General features: G+C 40.3%; 1 protein-coding gene across 1 annotated transcript in view; it reads right to left on the bottom strand.

Moving 5' to 3' along the window:
• Positions 1 to 335: 335 nt before the first annotated feature.
• The window catches only part of LOC102367958 (mucin-5AC-like), a 69510-nt gene continuing 51107 nt past the window's right edge, over positions 336 to 18738 (bottom strand). The window contains exons 31-49 of the mRNA XM_025207895.1: positions 17439 to 18738; positions 16943 to 17187; positions 15819 to 15987; positions 14680 to 14927; positions 13235 to 13418; positions 12637 to 12847; positions 11662 to 11840; positions 11174 to 11243; positions 10434 to 10534; positions 9640 to 9671; positions 8201 to 8378; positions 6838 to 6942; positions 6088 to 6131; positions 4273 to 4395; positions 4057 to 4155; positions 3450 to 3578; positions 2969 to 3014; positions 2419 to 2530; positions 336 to 1268 (exon numbers count right to left, since the gene is read on the bottom strand). Of these exons, the coding sequence (XP_025063680.1) occupies positions 1058 to 1268; positions 2419 to 2530; positions 2969 to 3014; positions 3450 to 3578; positions 4057 to 4155; positions 4273 to 4395; positions 6088 to 6131; positions 6838 to 6942; positions 8201 to 8378; positions 9640 to 9671; positions 10434 to 10534; positions 11174 to 11243; positions 11662 to 11840; positions 12637 to 12847; positions 13235 to 13418; positions 14680 to 14927; positions 15819 to 15987; positions 16943 to 17187; positions 17439 to 18738 (3786 nt within the window). The 3' untranslated portion in view covers positions 336 to 1057. The remainder of the gene's footprint in view (positions 1269 to 2418; positions 2531 to 2968; positions 3015 to 3449; positions 3579 to 4056; positions 4156 to 4272; positions 4396 to 6087; positions 6132 to 6837; positions 6943 to 8200; positions 8379 to 9639; positions 9672 to 10433; positions 10535 to 11173; positions 11244 to 11661; positions 11841 to 12636; positions 12848 to 13234; positions 13419 to 14679; positions 14928 to 15818; positions 15988 to 16942; positions 17188 to 17438) is intronic.

Genomic DNA, 18738 nt, shown 5'->3' with positions numbered 1-18738 from the left:
AAAGCCATGCTCCTGAGATCTGCTATACTAGCATTTCCTAGTTCTCAGCTTTATGTACAAAGAAAGAAAGAGGCTGCAGCCTGCATGTTCCCCAACCATCACTGGAAATAGTAGACAGAGAGTGAACAAGAATATGACTCCCCAAATCCTCTGTGCCAATAAGCAGAGCTGACTGGGCAGTATTCTGTACCCAGAAATGAAGTTTTGGGGAATGTCTTGTTCCCTTCCTGTAGTGGAATCAGGGAGTAGGATTGCTGTTGTAAAGTCACAATTTAAGCCAAAGTGAGCAGAGATAATGAAAAGAACAGCAGTCACCAACATGTAAAAATGCTGAAAGTTTTATTAATCAAATAAGAGACAAAATGCAGAAGGTAGCAGTCTCCTCCTTGCCACTACCAGATGCCTGCTGACACTAAAGAACATAAACTCCACAGAGAAGGATACCCAATGAAATTATCTCTCTGGTTACAAATAAATAGGAAAAGACAGTGAAATATAACCACAAAATTTGGTTTTCTTTGTATAAGATAATTATCATAATATTTTTTTCCCCAAGAGCTGTCCTTTTTCTTTGCCAAAACATTAATATGTAAACAATTTTGTAAATAACTGCAGATCTCCAGACTGTTAAAAAAGGATGCTCTGTAGAGGGCCTTCAGGTTTTTCACACACACACACACACACACACACACACACACACACACACACACAGTGGTGGCTGACTCACCAGTGAGAGCGAACACTCACAAACATGAGGTGAAGAAGATGGAAATATGTTACTGCTCTAACCTTCAAACCTCAGAGCGGAAATGGTAAAGGAAAGGGTTTTTTTCCCATCTTAAATCAAGACCCAACCTCTCTTAATCCAAGTTGTAATTTTGTGCATTGTTTCTCTTCAAAAACAGTATTGTTCACAAATCAAAATACATGACAAGACAATTTATTTGGCTCCTGAATAGTCTCACATTTTTAAAAAATGAAACATGGTGATAGTGAGAGCTAAAATAAGAAAGAAACACAGTTTTAAGCAGGAGCATAGGTTATTTCATTGATATGGCTAATGAATCTGACTGCTTTGGAGCTGTTTGGTCCTGTCTTCAGACTCTGATGGGATGCACGCAGTTATGCATTGGCACTGTTCCACATATATATAGTCATAATTGCTTCTTGTACCATTGTGACAGGTCAGGGTCACTTGTCTCCTGTGGCTCTTGAGCTCCTGGCAGCAGGTACATTGGTGTTGCATCTGATTTGCTTCCAAGGAATACCTGCCCAGGCAGACAAAGAAAAGGAATTTATGTCCTTCCATAAAAATCACCAGACGCTCATTTCTAAACCCAGCATGATTTCAATAACATGTTTCATAGAAGGTGTGTTTCTGTTCCCACTGAGCTCAGTGGCAAATCTCTCTTTCACTTTAGCATGACCAGGCTTGGGCCTATTATTACCAGCTTGCACGTGTGCACATAGCATAAGGTACAAACATGCAAGTTGAGATTGTAGTGATTTTTAGTCTGTCCACTGTCATCATTGTTTAATGGGAAATTTTATTCTCTGCATGTATGAGAGAGAGAGAGAGAAATGAAGGGCAGAAAGTTTTTGTTCTATGCTCTATGGGCTTGAATGCAATAGGTCCCTCTTAGGGCTTTTATGTGCTATGATAAAACAAATTTAAAATGGTGGTGATGGTTTTGGAAGATGCATTGATAGGAAGGATAGGCCAATCTACATATGAGGGACTCTGTTACAAGCCAAATTGTAGTAATGACTTATACAGGCCCTGACACTTTTGCTGCAGAGGGAAATCAAGAATAACACTGCTAAAGACATTGGAACTTCACCAGTTTTACAGTGGTGTAAATCATAGAATTACTACAATATGCCTCTTTCTCCTGGTTTTACTTTTGTTCCTGTTTGAGCTTTGCCATCAAGTCCCCAGTGTTCTGCTTTGTGATTGAACTAGTATTTATCTCCATGAGCCTGGCTTTTTAACATTGTGTATATCATATTATATATTGTGTCGCGCTCTCAGCCCAAGTGGTGGAAGATATAATAGCACTGATGTACTACTGTGTGAAAAATCTCTTCTAATATTGGCACACTTGAGATAAAGGAGGCAATGCATTCACTGGAATTACTTGCTTTTCAAGTGTATATCAAATTTGTAGAGAGTGTACAGATGATTCCATGCTTAATAGCCCTTGAGCAGTTGAATAAAAAGAGGCCAGAAGGATAAATTGACAGAAAGGAGTATCAGCAGTGTAACAAGGGGTGGGAAACTGGGGTGCCAGCCTCAGGTGCCCACTTTAAAGGAAGGGCAAAAATGGCAGCCACTGCTGCTGTCAGCCCAGCTGCCACCAAGGGTGCAGCCACTGGTAGTTATACTCTGTGGAGCATAATGAACTTGCTTCTACTTACTTGGAGGAGCTGCCACAAAACCCTTCGCAGTATGTCAGTTCGATAGATTCGGAAGATTTGCATTCATCTTGGTAGATCACAGTTGGTTTCTTGTGAACCTTGCATCTGTCCGCTTTAATAAAGAAGCAAAAATAAATAGAAATGTTTCACCTCTTTTCTTCAAATACACTGAGAGTTAAAGCTTAAATCATTTTCTCTGAGTGGAAGATGTTGATTACACAGGATTAACATACCATTAATGTAGTTAGGAAACACACATAAAGATTAGTTGGAGATTTCAGCTGGAGATTTCAGCTTAATGCACAGTCTTGATCTCCCAATTCTAGTAGAAAGAACTGGTGAGGAAGTATAGTCAAATTTTGGATGGAGTGGGGAATGTCTTGTCACTATCAAGCAAGGCATGTTGCCCCTTTTCTTTGGAGGAACTAAGTGAAAGAGGGAACTGAAGAAAATCAGGGAATGGACCGTGGATGAACCCTCCTTTAGTATAGCTAGAGATATTATAATCATACACACTCTGTTTGGGCAGCAAAAGCTGAAAATTACTTACATTTACATATTCTGCAGCAGCCATCGGAAGTCAGCTGGACATCTTCCTTTAGTGCGGAGACAAAATGCAAAGATTAAGTTTCCATATAGATGGCCTATGAAGAGCTTTCTAGAACGTGTTAGCATTCTTGTCCTTAATAAACAGGGAGTTTGGTGTACAATGGACAGCAAATAAAACCTTGGTTGGTGGACTTCGAAGGGTATCATACTGCCTAGATCCCCTACAGTCCTTGACTACAGATACTCCAAACAAGAAGTAGTTTATATTTGAAGTTGGAGAGGCAGTTTTTTGCTGTGTCTGTTGGTTACAGCTGACACCATGGCAAGTCTAGTTTCACTCTCAATAGAAACCCACCTGTCTTGGTCATTAATTAACAATGGATTGTGATTCCTTGTCTTAAATTGCTTTGTATCCATTGACCCTTGTTCCATGCAACAGCACTCATTAAATAGTAAAGAACAAAAAACTGGTGAAGACTTACAGGTTTACACTCATCAGGGTTAAAGACAGGGCATGGTGTCCTAACTTCCACTGTAATAAGTTGATCTTCAATTTTATCACATTCATAATAGATGCATTTATTATTTTGGGATGTCCAGGTATCACCAGGCTAAAATGAAAAAAGTTAGTATTATTTCTTTCATGACATGATCAAACATAGTATGGCTACTCTGAAAAGGACTGACATGAGATTTTCAGTGTATGCCACTAGAAACTCATAATTTTCCTCTACTTCTGAGGCCTTATCAGTTAGCAAGTATCAGGAGCCAAATTTCCAAACATTATTTTAATCATAGACCCGCCTACTCATATCAGCTTTAAGAATCCTAAAATGGGTATCTGCTACCACATCTCACTACACATTTGAACACATTAATGTAGGATTTAGTTATCCAAACATTTGTGTCCAATTTGAAAAATCAGGCCCTTACTGAAAATGAGTGGCCCTAGCTAATAAGAATATAGGAGGTATCCTGCTGTATATAATAGAGGGTGTGACCTGGTTGTGAGCTGTCTTGCTTTTGTCAACATTTCACACCTGTAGTGGCCTAAAACAAAGTTCAATGAAAATAAAAAATAACAGTTACCTTGAGCACCTGGCTAGTGCTGTTATCCAAAGAGATTAAGCAAGCCACCTGCACACATTCCCCACAACACTTTCCATGTTTTGTTTTATACTCATAACCCTGTTTACAAAGCAATAAGAGAGAAAATGCAATGACTCGATGAGAGGGACTTTAATTGTTTCAAATCTACAGAAAATAAATGATGGCTGAGAAAGTGAAATGAAAAATGGAGCTCACCGGGGGGCAAGATGTATGACATTTCACTGGTTCACACTCCACAATATTTTGCTTGGAGACTGGATCTACCTTAGTACTGCAGGTACAATTCTTACATGGATCACTTGGGACAAGCATTCCAGTCTGGGAGAAGTCAAAGATTAAGTACACTTAGATTTAACTTTTTTTTATTGCGTGGAAAATCTAGTCCAGGAAATCTGATAAGTATGGACAGAGGTTAGCACAATTTCATGCAACATTAAAGATGCTGAAACACTAGTGTGATTACGTTACCCTGTGGAGAGCCTAAAGCAATTATACTGCACATATTACACAAAATAGAAAACTAGTGTAGGAGTGGGAACAAACTAACAAATAATACAAAAATGGTTACACTAACAAAGATGTGGTCAGGATATGATGCAAAAGATCAAAAGAACGCTCATAGTTTAGAAAACAGATAAATCTGGTTGCAGCTGCCTCAGTATTTTATCAACCTTCCAGGCTTCACTTGTGGCCGAAGAATCTATGAATTATATCAAGAGCCAGTGAAACAGTCATCAATTTAAAATGGATATTTAAATTTGTACCTATTTGGATACCTAAACACGGGGACATGAATGTGTGTACAGATTATAGACATAGATTTGAGGCCTCCTTTGAAAATTAATCCCAGTATCACTGTCCCAGGTCATAGGTATTAAAAGAGAAAATTTGACTAAAAAGTTCAGATGTCAACTTTGAAATCTAGGCCAAAAATCTTAGATGTATTTTTAAGTGCTTCATCTCTTGCACCCTACTGAAAAGTACTTCTTTCAAAATTTTGCTTTAACAGAAAGTTTTACCCATTCCAGATGTTGAAGATATAATCCAAATTTAGTTGTCTTGGGTTTCTTTTTCTTTTTCCTTTCCTTTCCTTTCCTTTCCTTTCCTTTCCTTTCCTTTTTTAAAATTTTTTTATGAGGAGCTATTCCAAAATATGGTGGGCACGTCTACACATGCTGTTGGTGTGCATGAATAAACCCCAGAGCCTCTGCACATGTGCCCAAGAGCACAGCACATTGAGCCAGGTCAGCCGGCTGGGAGCAGGGTGGGGTTTGCAACTGGCTGGGCACGTAGCAGGGAAGCTGCAACCCCCACCGTTCCTGGCCAGCTGCAACCCCCCTTCCTCCCCACCCCCGCTTTCTCCTGGCCAGCTGCAAATATTCACCCTGCTCCTGTGGGATGCTCCACCGCCCCACCAGTCTGACTTAACCAGCTGAAGCAGCTGTGGTGGCAAGGAGTGCAGGGCCCAGGGCCAGGGCTGGCAGGGGCCCAGGGCCACAGCGGGGCAGCAGGAGTGCTGGTGCCCAGGCTGGCACGTGGGGCCGGAGTGGCCAGTGGGCAGGCGGGTGGGTGGGGAGAGGTGGTGGCAGTGAGAAGCGGTGAGTGGTGGGGGGCAGGCATCACTGCAGGGCCTGTGTCCTTGCCCAGGGCCAGGGCCGGTGGGGGCCCAGAGCAAGGCAGCAGGAGTGCAGGCCCATCCTGGCATGTGGGACTGGAGCAGCCAGCAGGCTAGTGGGGAGAGGTGGCGGTGGCAAGAAGCAGCGGTAACCAATTATCTATGTTTACATTCATTCCTATGGACAAATGGGTTTTGCTTAGCACGGTTCCACTTAACGCTCATTTTTTCTGGAACCAATTAAGAGCGCTAAGCGGAGGTTGCCTGTATTTAACATGTAGGATAAACAATCTCTCTCCAAGGAGCTACTGATCAAAAAGATGCATATTGGATCTCTAGAGATACACTGACATTAGATTATATTGGCATCCTTGGTGTAATACTGTTGTTTTTACCTGATAAGAAGTTCCATTAACTCTACAGGTGTTGGGGGGAAGTACTGAAAAAATAAACAAACAAAAGGAATTAGATCATTTAAAGTGATAACATTTAACAGAGACTCAATTTTTAAATCTTCCAGAGGCTGATGTAGCTTTTTTGTATGTAGTTCAAGGGGAGTGTTGCAGTTAGGGTGTCTGAATAAACTCTGGTGCAGTTCATGCCAGAATCAGCTACTTCTGTGCAGTCTTCATGTGCACCCAGGACCACAGCACTTAGAGCTGGGGTGGAGCAGCCCTGGGCTGGCTGGGGTTTAGGGGATCAGCCCCGGGCTCTGGGTACCAGCATCAGGCAGCAGAGGGGCTGGCTGGGGCACGAGGGTGCTAAAGTGTGGGGTTGGGCATCAGGCAGGCAGCCCATGCATTATTGCACCCTTGTGCCCCAGTCAGCCTTGGTGACTGTCTAAATTAGTGTTTCAGTGGAGTTAAGTTAATTACTCTTCTGTAAGCTAGTACTGTCCCCAACAATACTTTCTTACAGAAGAGTGAGTTAATTAATGTAATGCAACTTAATACCGGCGCTCATGTAGACAGTGATGTTTTACTGCAGAACTAATTAGTCAGCTCTGCAGCAAAGCACACGTGTAGATGTACCATGCATTTGGTTTCTTCATTTCTCAAATCTTTTTTTAGGTCCATTTCTTCTTGAAAATTTAAATTGAGCTTCTTTTAACTCACAGGTCAAAAGGAGAGGAGACAAGTACTTACCACACTCATATGTCACACAACAGTTGCCAGCAAAAACAACTGAGGCTAGATAATAACCTTGTTCACAACTATTCTCGGCCTTGGGGCACAAGGTAATATCACATCCTGAGAAATGAAAGAGAAGAGGACATGTTTAATAGGCTAACATTAGCAGTGTTAGTCTTCATTACTTACCTGTATAGAATTAATGTGCGCCAAAGCTTCATGAACATATGGAGAGACTAAAGGAAGAATGGCACAGAGAAAGCATTGATTAATCAGGCACTATGGGCATTTTTACACATGGTCTGGGAGTGGAGGGTTGGTGGGGAGCACTTTAATTAGAGTGGCTCTGAGAGCTGCTCTAAGTAAAGCTCCCGGAGCATCTCATGTATCAGTGTCCCCATGCTTCAAAATGGCATCAGTGGCACCTTATCTAAAGTTCTTCAAACAAGCTTTATGTACTTGTATATTTCCTGGACCATCATGGCTGTACGTTACCCTAACTTTACCGCATAAATTCAAAGGACACTTTTACTTCACTGGTAAGTTCCCTGAAACCTGTTTGTATGTAAGTTGGATGGAAGACTTACTCTCATAAAAAATATTACTGTACTCATCAAATCATTTACTATCATTAGCTGCCATTTTATATCTTTCAGAAATCCACTTAACATTTAGCTCTCCATTACTCATTAGTTGTACCCCTGGTTCCAGGGTAAAAAAAACAGGATTCCTTCTCCCCTTGTCTCTCTTGTCTGACCAGTGAGCAAGCAGAGAAGATAGTATAAAGTCTTATTTTCACTATTTTTCATATACTAATCATCCAGCCTCTGCTTATTAAAACTAATTTTATTTACTTTTTATCACCTTTTTCCCTCCTTGATTAGCTAGTGAAATACCACATATAACTGCTGTCTTGTGTTTCCTTTTTTATTCATCTTTATTTACCTATATAAATAAATTAATATTGATGAACTGCAATAGTAGATATACTTATGGATTAATACTGTTGAATCTACATAAATGGAGTTAATACCTAGGTATATTAAGACTTACAAATATTTTTTAAACCTTTTTTCCTCTATACCCTCCCAAAACGAACACATTAGAAAGAGTATCATTTTGAAATCAGCTCACAGTGCACATCAAAACTGTAACTCAAAAATCCACTTTTCATACTCAAAGTACAGTTAGCTGTGTATCCATTAAGGCACAGCTCTTAAATATTAGATACTATTAGGTATTTTAGTGATAGCAGATATTATGGTGTTAGATGTTACATGATGCCCTTTATTTAGATAATATGTGTTAATAAGAGATCTGCAGTATTTGTCCTAATATATTTATGAGTTGTCTATCAAAGATAATTGCTGGTACTTACTGCATATAATTTCAGGGCAGCATGGGTCATCTGGTGTTAACACGGGCATAGGGACGAATCCTGGTTTATTACAAGTGGCTGGCACAGGCGTCTGACATAAAAGTGGCTTACACTGTACAGTCATAGACTTTTCGTCACAGACACACTCCTGGCAATTGCTCTTCCATTTGGATCCAGGCTGAAAAAACATTTAAGTATTGTGTTAACTGTTCTCTGGATGTTCTGGATCAATTTAAGCCCTCAAAACTGAAAGTAATCTCAGGTTCAGGGATAGACCCAGGACTGCCAAAGCAGGGTGTGGCTACAGGAGTGGCTGCACCCCCTGCTCCCAGCCTTCTCTGTCTCACTGGGCTGGACAGCACTGTGGGAGCCTGCAGGGACATTTTTAAGTCCCTAAAGCAGGTGAAAATCCTCCCTCCCTTTCTCTTCATGCTTAGAGGCATGCCCTCCCCTTTCTTCCTCCCACATACTGCTTACCCTGCTGTTCCAGGGGTGCGGGAAACACCAGAGCTAGCTGGGCTGCATGGAGGACTGGGCTTAGCTGGGGACAGGGACAGTGGTGCCAGTATGGTGGGAAAGCAGTTCTCTCCTCCCAGCCTGGGCACTCAGAAGCAGGCACAAGGAAGCAGAACTCCACCCTCCCCTTACCCCCTGTTGTCCATGCAGCTCAGCTGGCTCTGATGTTTCCCCCACCCCTAGAGAAGCAGGAAAAGCAGCAGTGGCAGATGGGGAAGGGGAAAGGATAGGAGAGGGGACATGCCTACAATCATGAAGAGGAAGGGCGGGAGGATTTTTACCTACTTTGGGGACTTAAAAAAGCCCCTCTGGATCTACCCGTGATCAGATTAAACTGTTCATAGTTCCTAATTCAAAGTCCATTCAAAGCTTGAGGCCATTTCTCAGATGCTGACAAAAATCAGTGAGCCTGCTTTCCCTTTTTCAAATGGGATATGTACGAATAAATATCTCTTAACACTTGACAGAGGAATGATAGATCACTGGCACTGAAGTACCAGCAAGCTAACTGAAGGAATATATAGATGCTGCTGCTCTGCTTTCTGCTCCCTGCCCTATCTGTTGCTATGCTGCCTGCCCCTTCCCCATTCTGCTACATGTCACTTTTGCGATAGGTGTTGCAGGTTGGACATCCCTGTGTTAAAAGAATCATATTTGTTCTCTAGGGATATATTGTGAGGGTTAAAATGTGCTCTTTTTAAAGTAGGTGAGTTGTGTATTAAATGCAGAAAGTGTTAATTAAGTCATTGCTGCTATTTTCCTCCTTTCTGTTTCTACTAATAACTAGGACAACTCACTAGATCTTAAAGTAAAATAAGGACTAAGAGGAAGAAAAAGGCAGTGATATTCTGAATTCCTGGAAATATCTGTATTTGAAAATGTTTTGGGGCAAGATCTGTAGAAAAAAATCCTAAAATACTTACCTCTCTGGGCAGTCCATCTGGTCCAACACAACCTGAAAGAAATGAAAGAATGGAGGCTTACATTTGTTCCAGTGTAATGGCCCTTCCCATAATAAGTGTATATCAGTTATACTTTATTTAGTAACGGCAATTTTGAGATACATGTATTGTTATCCATGAGGGATATATTTTAAGCCTTAATTCTGTCTTATGCTGAGAGATTCTGGTCATCTATTTTTAAATAGTAAGATGGAGGTGTTAATGCCATTCTTTCTTAAAAAATATTGAATGGACAAAACTTATACATCTTGTGGTGAAATCAGTTTTGGCATTTAGCATTCAGTTCTTAACTAGATAGTATTATTTACTCTCAAGCTGATGCCTGTCCAACACTAAAATCTGGTATTCATTGTGTATATTTTGCAGATTATTCAAATTCAAAGAATGTAAAATAAAATGGGAAGGGGGCTAAAATAGTCTGTTTAATACACCGATCTTAAACCAGTAGCAATTTGGCTTCAAATGCTAATTAATAGGTATAAGTGGTTTTCGTGATTTTAATCAAGTTCACAGCATGAATTTCTCTCGATGTACAAAACCATGAGTCAGACTGATGCAAAAAGTAAAATTTGAATAGTAAAGAACTAGAATGCCAGTTTATCTAGTTGAGTAACATTAGTGGAACTGTGCGGTAGATGTTTCTATAACGTCCTTTCAAGCTACATCCCCACATAGTTTCTCCCATCAGCCTCTTTTTTTCAAATCAGCAGTATTTGCCCAATTCACATTCCCCTCCAGAAACCATACAAACTTACCGCATTCTGACACACAGACATCAGCAAATGAATTAAAAAGGATGCTACCCTCTGGGCAGAAGCATCCTTCAACAAAACCTTCAATTGTCTGGTCACCAATTCTAGAAGGAAAAGAGGAATGGATATTGAAGTCCGTTTTTCCTGCATTATATGATCAGAATTTTTATAGCATTCTTATAAAAGAAGCATAAGGAAGAGATTTCCTTAAACAATCCAGATGCTATTTTATAAGCTTTCTTTAAACTCCTTGCATTCATACATACCCCAAATATCCAAAATTATTTTATAAACATGGACAAATTATCTTCAGTTGTTTTACCTGCATTGAATTACAGCTATCTGTGAAATGTAGCATGACAGCTGTTTGCAAGCACACAGCAGTGCTGCCAAAAGATTTTTTTTTACAAGATAAATTTGAAATTGCAGAGGGAGAATAACAGACTGTAATTAGCCAAAGAGGAAATTGGCCAGGATTCTGATTCTGGCCTTCCTTCTTTGAAGAAAGGTGATATTTTTAATAGTCACAAATAGTCAGGACATCAGTTTTAATGTCACAAGTGAAATATGGCACCCGTAATGACCTGTAGTAACTCATAGAATTTGCTGAAATCACCTGCACCACTGGTTCTTCAAACATATGTCTTGTTCTAAAATGCTTCCTAAGTTCCTATCTAAAGACAAACCCAGTTATGCACAGTGATACACATGAATGAACAGCTAATTATTTGGTTTAGCCTTACCTTTCGTTACAGGTGACTGGCTTATGAGGACCACATGCCTTATACACCTTGTCTGCAGGACAGCTGTATGCTGTGTAGGAGCAGGAATATATTTAATATGAAAATGAAACATCAGGGTTAGAAAGCAAAGATGATCCTTGCCAGTTGTTTTTAATTCTGTGTGTACCACAGGGAAATAAGCAACAATGATCTTTGGCTTCATAAATCCTTTTGAGCTGAGTACATACGGAAGTATAAACATCTAAAATATCATAACAGTTAATAGTTTTAAACTTTACGAAGGTTTTGGGTTAGGTTTGGTTAAGTTTAAGGGAAAAGACATGTGTTTCTGTTTTATCTGAACTAATTCATTCATGTCTTAATAAGCAAAGCTCTCTTTAGATAGAGGGGCCTGTTTCTCTGTGACTATAGTTTATATTTCCCCCCCCAGAAAAGCCAGTATTAAGTACTTCTTATATCCAAATTAAGTTTTCCTCAGTACTACTTACAGCATTTTCCTTGAGTCTTGCTTCTCCAGTCAGCACAGATACCATTAGCAATGCAAAGGGAAGAATATTTGTCCAAGATGATGCATGGGAGGCTGTCATTGGTGTTCTTACATGACTCAGAGAGACATTCTATATAGAACTTCCTTGGAGGAAGAATCTTATGGCACTCTGCAAAGATACTTGAGATACAATAGACAAGAAGGTTGAATAGTGAGGCATGGTCACTATAAAAACATATAGACAAGTCAGAGTGAAGTGGTTTAAAGCAGAGGTCATCTGTGTATGGCTCTTAGGCTAGATCTGGCTGGTGGAGCCATTGGATCTGGCCTGCAGAGCTGGAGAGCCCTGCCGGCATTTTGGCATTGAGGGGCTTCATCTGAGCCTGTGTTGGAGCTGGGTGGTGAGGAGCTGGCTCTGTGCCACAGCTGACGAGCAGGGAGAAGCAACAGTGGTGGCAGCCAGACCAGAACACTGACCCGCCACAGACCAGAGCTGGGTTGTTCTGGCCTACGGCACTGACAGGTCATTAGCCTCTGGTTTAAGGACAAGATACTGCCTTGGAGATGCACTAACTTCTATATAATGATTTTAGTTCCAAATGAGTGATTTTAGTGACAAAGTAATAACACTCACTGGTGGCAATTTCATGAGACTTGTTCCTAGGCAGGTTGTGTTTCTGAACAGTATAAATGTATATTAGATAAGTCTCATATTTATGTGAGGCTAAATGATGCCTAAGGTAGGATCCTTGGTACATAATGGAGATGACAAACTATACAGCTATGCTGTTTTTTTAAAAGTTGAATAAAGAATATTTCTTCGTTGTTTTTACAATCAGCACTGGAATTCCTCCCCTGCACCCCCGCTCCCCATTTCTTTTAATTTAAACCCGCTTCAAAGATGACAAATAAGGCTGCCAAAACATTTGGTTCCTTTTCAGTAAAGAAAAATACTTTGCATTTAACGTAAACCTACTCGCTCAAGATCAGCTCACAGAGAGGCGAAGAAGAAGTGCAGGGTACTGGTGTAGTTGGTGAGATCAGAGGAGGCGATGATGTTGTAGTCTCGTGACAATAGGGATTGTTTCCATTCTCAACCTTCCACGTGTAAGCCATTTCCGAACATGAGGAAACTTCCTGACCGCCTTGCGTGCGGCATTCGTCTGATTTTATATTTGAGCACGTGCCTGGTAGAACACAGATGGAATTAAATGTAATTGTTATCAAAGCATTGGCAGTAGTATATAGCATAGTGTGTTAAGCAAAAGTGGAGATGTGCACTTGAATGGAACCAAGGTGTGCAGAGGGGGATTGTGGAATGACCGATGAATGACTTAAATTAGAAATGTTCTTGTTAACTGAAATTGCATTCTGAGGGGATTCTGAGAGTATCTAAACACATATATACGATGGCTCAGTAATCCTATTTTTTTTTCTGTTTTTTGTTACATTTTCTGTGGCTTCTAGAACTTAAAGGATCAGCTAAAGTCAACCTTGCCATTGGTATAAATAAGGATAGCTTTTTGCTTGGAAACTGCTTTAATGGAAAATGGGAGTCAAACAATTCTACTTACCACACTGGCCCTCAGTGTTATGTGCAAACAGACCAAATGGCACTTTCACTGTGAAGATTAATCCATTCAAGGAGATGTAAGCATTGATGGCAGGAATTTCAACAGTCAAATCCTTACCAACCCTGGTAACGGAAACACCATCCTTGCTGACACCTTCATTGATTGGCTCTTTGTTGAAAATGATCTAAAAATCAATAGAAGAAAAGCAGTTGAAACAGGTTTATTTTGTGCTCATATAATTAGGAAGGATGTTATTATTTTTTGGGCTAAATCTTATTTCCTTTGTTGTGCCAAAGTGGTACATATATAGTCATGTAACCAGTTTACAGCTTATGCATAGCTTTCAATTCACCTTTGAGTGTGCAGGCCTATGCTCCCTCACTGAGTTTAATCAGTAGGGGTGTATTTGAGTTGAGACAGCTGCCCAGCAAAACAGGATTGCCTGGGTACATATGTAACTAAGGCTGAGTAAATCCTAAAATTTTAGTTGCAGAAAGCCAAGGTGTCAGATGATGAAGAAGGGAGAGGATCTTCTTCCCTTTTAGTCTATATAGGGTATTCTTCCAGGGAGCAGGAGACCCATGTTTTAGGCCTCACTCACTTAGATTTTCTCCTTCCTAACAAAGCAGTTTAATTACCAGGCAACAGGGTAGGCATTACCCAGACCTTTCCCCAGCCCTACGCTTGAAGTTTGTCTACTGAACAGCCAAGATGAGACACGTGTGATCAGGAGAAGGTGATCAAGGTACAGGGCATATGGCTTAGTGAGGTAGATGATTCCCCAAGAGTGGATGCTGAGTTTTAGCCTGGGCACCTGCTCTCAATAGAGCACAAACGTTCCTAGTGCTGTTGATCCATTTTATGCAATGAATATTAAATGCAAGGTACAGTGGGCCAACTTCAGAAGGAAGCCTGGAGAGGGTGCAGGCATGAGCCTGTAGACAGTGGTTAAAGCACATACCTGGGAAGCAATAGGTACAAGTTCAAGCTCTTTTTGAGTGAGGGGGCCCTAGAACCTGATTCTGCTCTTTCCTGGGTGAGGGGTCCTTAACTATTACATGAGGGAAATCCCCCTCCACCTTCCCATCATTTTAATTCTGGCAGGTACACAAGAAGAGTGATTCATTTTTGCTGCAGGAGAAATACAATCCCAAACTGCAGTTAGATGGCTGTGTATGTGCCATTTGGGGCATATAAAGTGAAATAGTTTTTAACTTATGATGACAAGAGTCAAGTTGAGAAAGGAAGAAGCAAGCCCCTACTACATAGCTGAACAGCCCTTTTCAAAATATGTACAAAACAGGGAGATTCTTGCAGAATTATATTTGATTCCCAGATGAAATGCTATGCATTTACAATCTTTAGCTGTTCTGTATAATGGTATTTAAATACTTTAGTCTTGTTACTGAAATAACACTTTTTTGCAGAAAAATACAAAATTGTACCTTGTTAGTTACGTTTCCTTCACGTGTCTGACTGCTTAGCACTATTTCCATGGAGTTGTAATTCACAATGATAGATTTAGGGCAGGAGAGTCCACCAACCACATCACAGTTGTAATTGTCAGTAAGAACACTGAAATTGTATTTTGGCACAATCTCTTTCACCAGCACATATCTGCAGAGTCCATTGAATGTGTATTTAACTCCATCAAAAGTCTTGTAGTCAGAATTGCTCCAGCCGTTACAAACACCTTTCAGGAAGAAAACAATTTAGTTATAATTCAAAGATAAATATAATTTCTCAATGAAATTATAATTTCATGCTAATGGCATAGCAATCGCAATCTGTGTTCAAAATAAGATTTTTTTTTTCTGATATTGAAACTCAAGGTATAAGTAAATAAATCATAATCTTTCTCTTGTGTATAACTTCTGTAACAATAATGATTTTAGGATTAGAATTCAATGTCCAAATATGCTTACCTATCCATATATCTGTCAGCTTTTGTACTAGCTTTACACCATACTATGATCTGGGCGCACCTAAGCGAGATGCTACGTTACTGTAGCGATGAGCTACGGTGAAGTAGCATAGGCGGGCACAAACCACGATGCTGATGCTACATCACTGTAGCAACCAGCTATATTGCTGAAGCTTGTTTCTACATCACCGTAGCATATAGTATTAACTGTGCCCTGCTGGGACTGCGCAGTACTTGCCAGTACTGCACAGTTCTTTAGTACTTGCTAAAGCAAGTATCAAATGACTGTTCAGTACCAAATGTGTAGTCCTGGGCACACGTAGATATGCCTTCTGACCATTAAAATATTTTAAAAGCTATATACTATTCTAATGCATATGTAATGAATGCCTAGCTACTAGTTATATACATTTATATAGTAATTATATACTCTTATAATTCAAGTATATTAGCTGCCCTCTCTTTTAAGAGAAAAAATACTGTCTAAGGCACTGACAAATCTTAAATATATTATAAACTGGAGAACTGTAATTGGTGAGTGAAGCCCAGCATATTTAAATATTATATTAATCCAGGCAGCCTGAAAAAAAGTTTTTCTTCCTTTTTGACTTTTAAAAATCATGCATCATTTATGCTTTAATTGTTTCTTATCTTCCTTACATTCACACTCATAATGGTAGGTACAGCCATCTGGCTCATAGACTTTTACTGGTTCACGTCCATTTACACAGGTGATAACCTGTACAGGTGGAGGAAGCTCCAGAACAACTGTGTTGTTTCCCACACACGTTGCCTTAGTGCACTTATCAGACATCCAGGTTTCGTTTATCTGAAAGAGAAATTTTTTTTTTTTATAGTGGTCTGAGTAAAAAATTCAGTTGTTTGTTTTAGAATAACATTGCATTCAATCTTTGGGATTATGGTTGCTTCAAGTAAGACTGTTTATTTGTAGTTGACAAGAAGAGAATTCACAGAAATTTAATCATGTACCTAATGGAGAAACTGAATGTGTGACTGCTGTTATATGTTTGAGGTTAGAATCAGGTGAATGCCGATGATAAAGTAAGTTAGTCTTGAGCATTCTGTTGATTTCCAAATTTGAATTTTGTTTCTTCATTGTTCAAAGCCTTAACTATTTACTTTTCATGAACAAAAACAAACATTTTTTTCAGGACAAAATGACAGTAGTTAATGAAGATGAGGTTATCCAGTGACTTAAGTGCTCAGTCATACAACATTAAAAACACAAGTGAATTTTCTCTGCGAACACTTTGTAAACCTTAGGCTGAACATATATCCACATAAACAGTAATTGCATAATTTACAATATTAGAATTTATTAAAACTGCTTTGCTATCAATTTGTGGAAAATTTGTACATAGGAAAAGGGCTAAACACATCAAAGATGTTGGTTATTCACTCAGTTTTAGTTACTTTATAGTAGTTATAAACTTTAAATAAAGATATCTCATTTTAGTATATGCAGAGAATATTAATCTAATAGGTTTTAATAGCTGAAGATGTTCCAATATTCTTTTAAAAAAACCTCAAAATTTTATTTTTCATTGCTGGGAACACCATACATTTTATTGCAGTTATTTATAACTTGACAGCACATATTCATAGCATTTATGTTCTACACATTTACAGACAAATGTCAAAGTTTGGTCCTGAAATGTACATGAATCACTCCCAGTAAACCTGATAAGAATGGTGTAAGGGAGAATTTAGGGTAAATTTGGGTGAAACTTGGCAATTATGATAATGAGGAAAAAAGATATTACCTTCCTTGGAGGATCCAAACTAGGACAGCCTTCTGGTGGTGGTTTAGATGTTTCTAGAGATGGTGAGATTGTAGAAGAAACAGATCCTGGACTTGATAGACCTGAGGTTGTAGGTGATGTGGTTGATGAAATGGAAGGAATTGTTGTGGGACATGGCCCCTGGAATCGGTCAATTTCACATTTGTCATTGCAAAGTGCATAAAAATAACAACCAGAATGATCTGTTCTGTTGTATACAACTTGCCCTAGGAAACAAAATTAAAATTGAAATTACACAGATGATAGTTTTTTTTCAAAAGATCAACAACCAAGAGATGTCAATATTTGACATCTCTTGGTTGTCAATATTTGACATTTGTGTATAAGACCCATACATGGATCTTATACACAAAAAAGACAAATATTTAAAAAGTATTTCATTGAGTTAGCTTAATAAAATGATGAAGGGCTAACATTTCTCTTTATTATACTTATAGCAGCCAAATAATAAACTTACCAGGAGAAAACAAATGCTCAAATACATGGCAGAAACACGCAGTTGTTCTGCTTGCAGTGGAAGACTCAGTTTCTTCAGTTCTGAATATTCCCCCTGTAGTTTGATTTTGAGTGCTGGTGGAAAATATTGAGGCACCTTCAGTGGTTGTAGATACTAAAGTAGATAAGGTAGAAACTGTGGAACCTACTACCTGAGGGGCGTGGGTTGCAGGTTTCTTAGTAATAATGCTGATTGAGGGCTTTCCTCGGCTTGTAGCCAGCGTAGTAGTGGGGAATACTATTGATGTTGTTATGGCCGGTGTGGAGGTTGTGGTAGCAAGGGAAGTGGTAGTTTTCAGTGTGGTTATGCAGTTGGGGTTGGTGTGACAGCACCAGAATTGAACTTCGTAGTTGAAACACATCTTAAATTTCCCTGTTTGCTCGCTGTTTCTGCACACCAGCCCAGAGTCCAGGCTGCAGTGCACGTTCTGAGCCAGTTGAGCCAGGCTTAGGTCTGGGTAGTTTTGTGCCCTGCAATGAATTTTCTCCGGCTTGTGGCAGATTGGCTTTCCAGCAGCGTGGATATTGGAGAGGGTTTCCATGTCTCCTCCCTCGGGTCCAGAAGTTGGGAAGTCTATATCAATCCAGGGTGTCCAGGCACAGGTTGGCTCGCAGGAGGCTGGGGTAGGAGAAGCAGCTGAGGTGACTGCTGTTGTGGTGGGGGTTACAGGCACTGGAGAAGGGGTGCTCTGTGTTGTTGTGGGTGTTTCGGAGGTGGTGAAACCACGTGTAGTACTTGCTGCAGTAGTGGGTCCCCGGGTTGGAAGAGTGGAGGTGGTGGAGGCTGCTGAGGTGGTGGGGGTTATCTCGGGCGTGGTCCCTGGTGGTGTAGTAGGTGTGACAGCAGCTGTGCTTGTGGGCCTGGCTGTAGTGGGGACGAGAGTGGTCTTGGTGGGCTCTACAACTTCCACCATGGGGCTTGTGATAATGAGCGTGGTGCCTTCAGTGGTTGAGGTGCTGGCTGGAGGATGGGTGGAAGGCGCTAATGAGGGTGGAGACGTGCTCGTGCGTCCAGTGGTGGTGCCCGGCTTTGGGGTGGGGGTAGCAAGGGAGGTGGTTGTTTGCAGTGTAGTAATGCAGTTGGGGTTGGCGTGACAGCACCAGAATTGAACTTCATAGTTGAAACACATCTTAAATTTCCCTGTTTGCTCGCTGTTTCTGCACACCAGCCCAGAGTCCAGGCTGCAGTGCACGTTCTGAGCCAGTTGAGCCAGGCTTAGGTCTGGGTAGTTTTGTGCCCTGCATTGAATTTTCTCCGGCTT

This window comes from Alligator sinensis, unplaced genomic scaffold (genome assembly GCF_000455745.1).
Source record: "Alligator sinensis unplaced genomic scaffold, ASM45574v1 scaffold5_1, whole genome shotgun sequence".
NCBI lineage: Eukaryota > Metazoa > Chordata > Crocodylia > Alligatoridae > Alligator > Alligator sinensis.
Note: the sequence above shows the minus strand (reverse complement) of the source record. Positions and strands in the feature narration are given on the sequence as shown.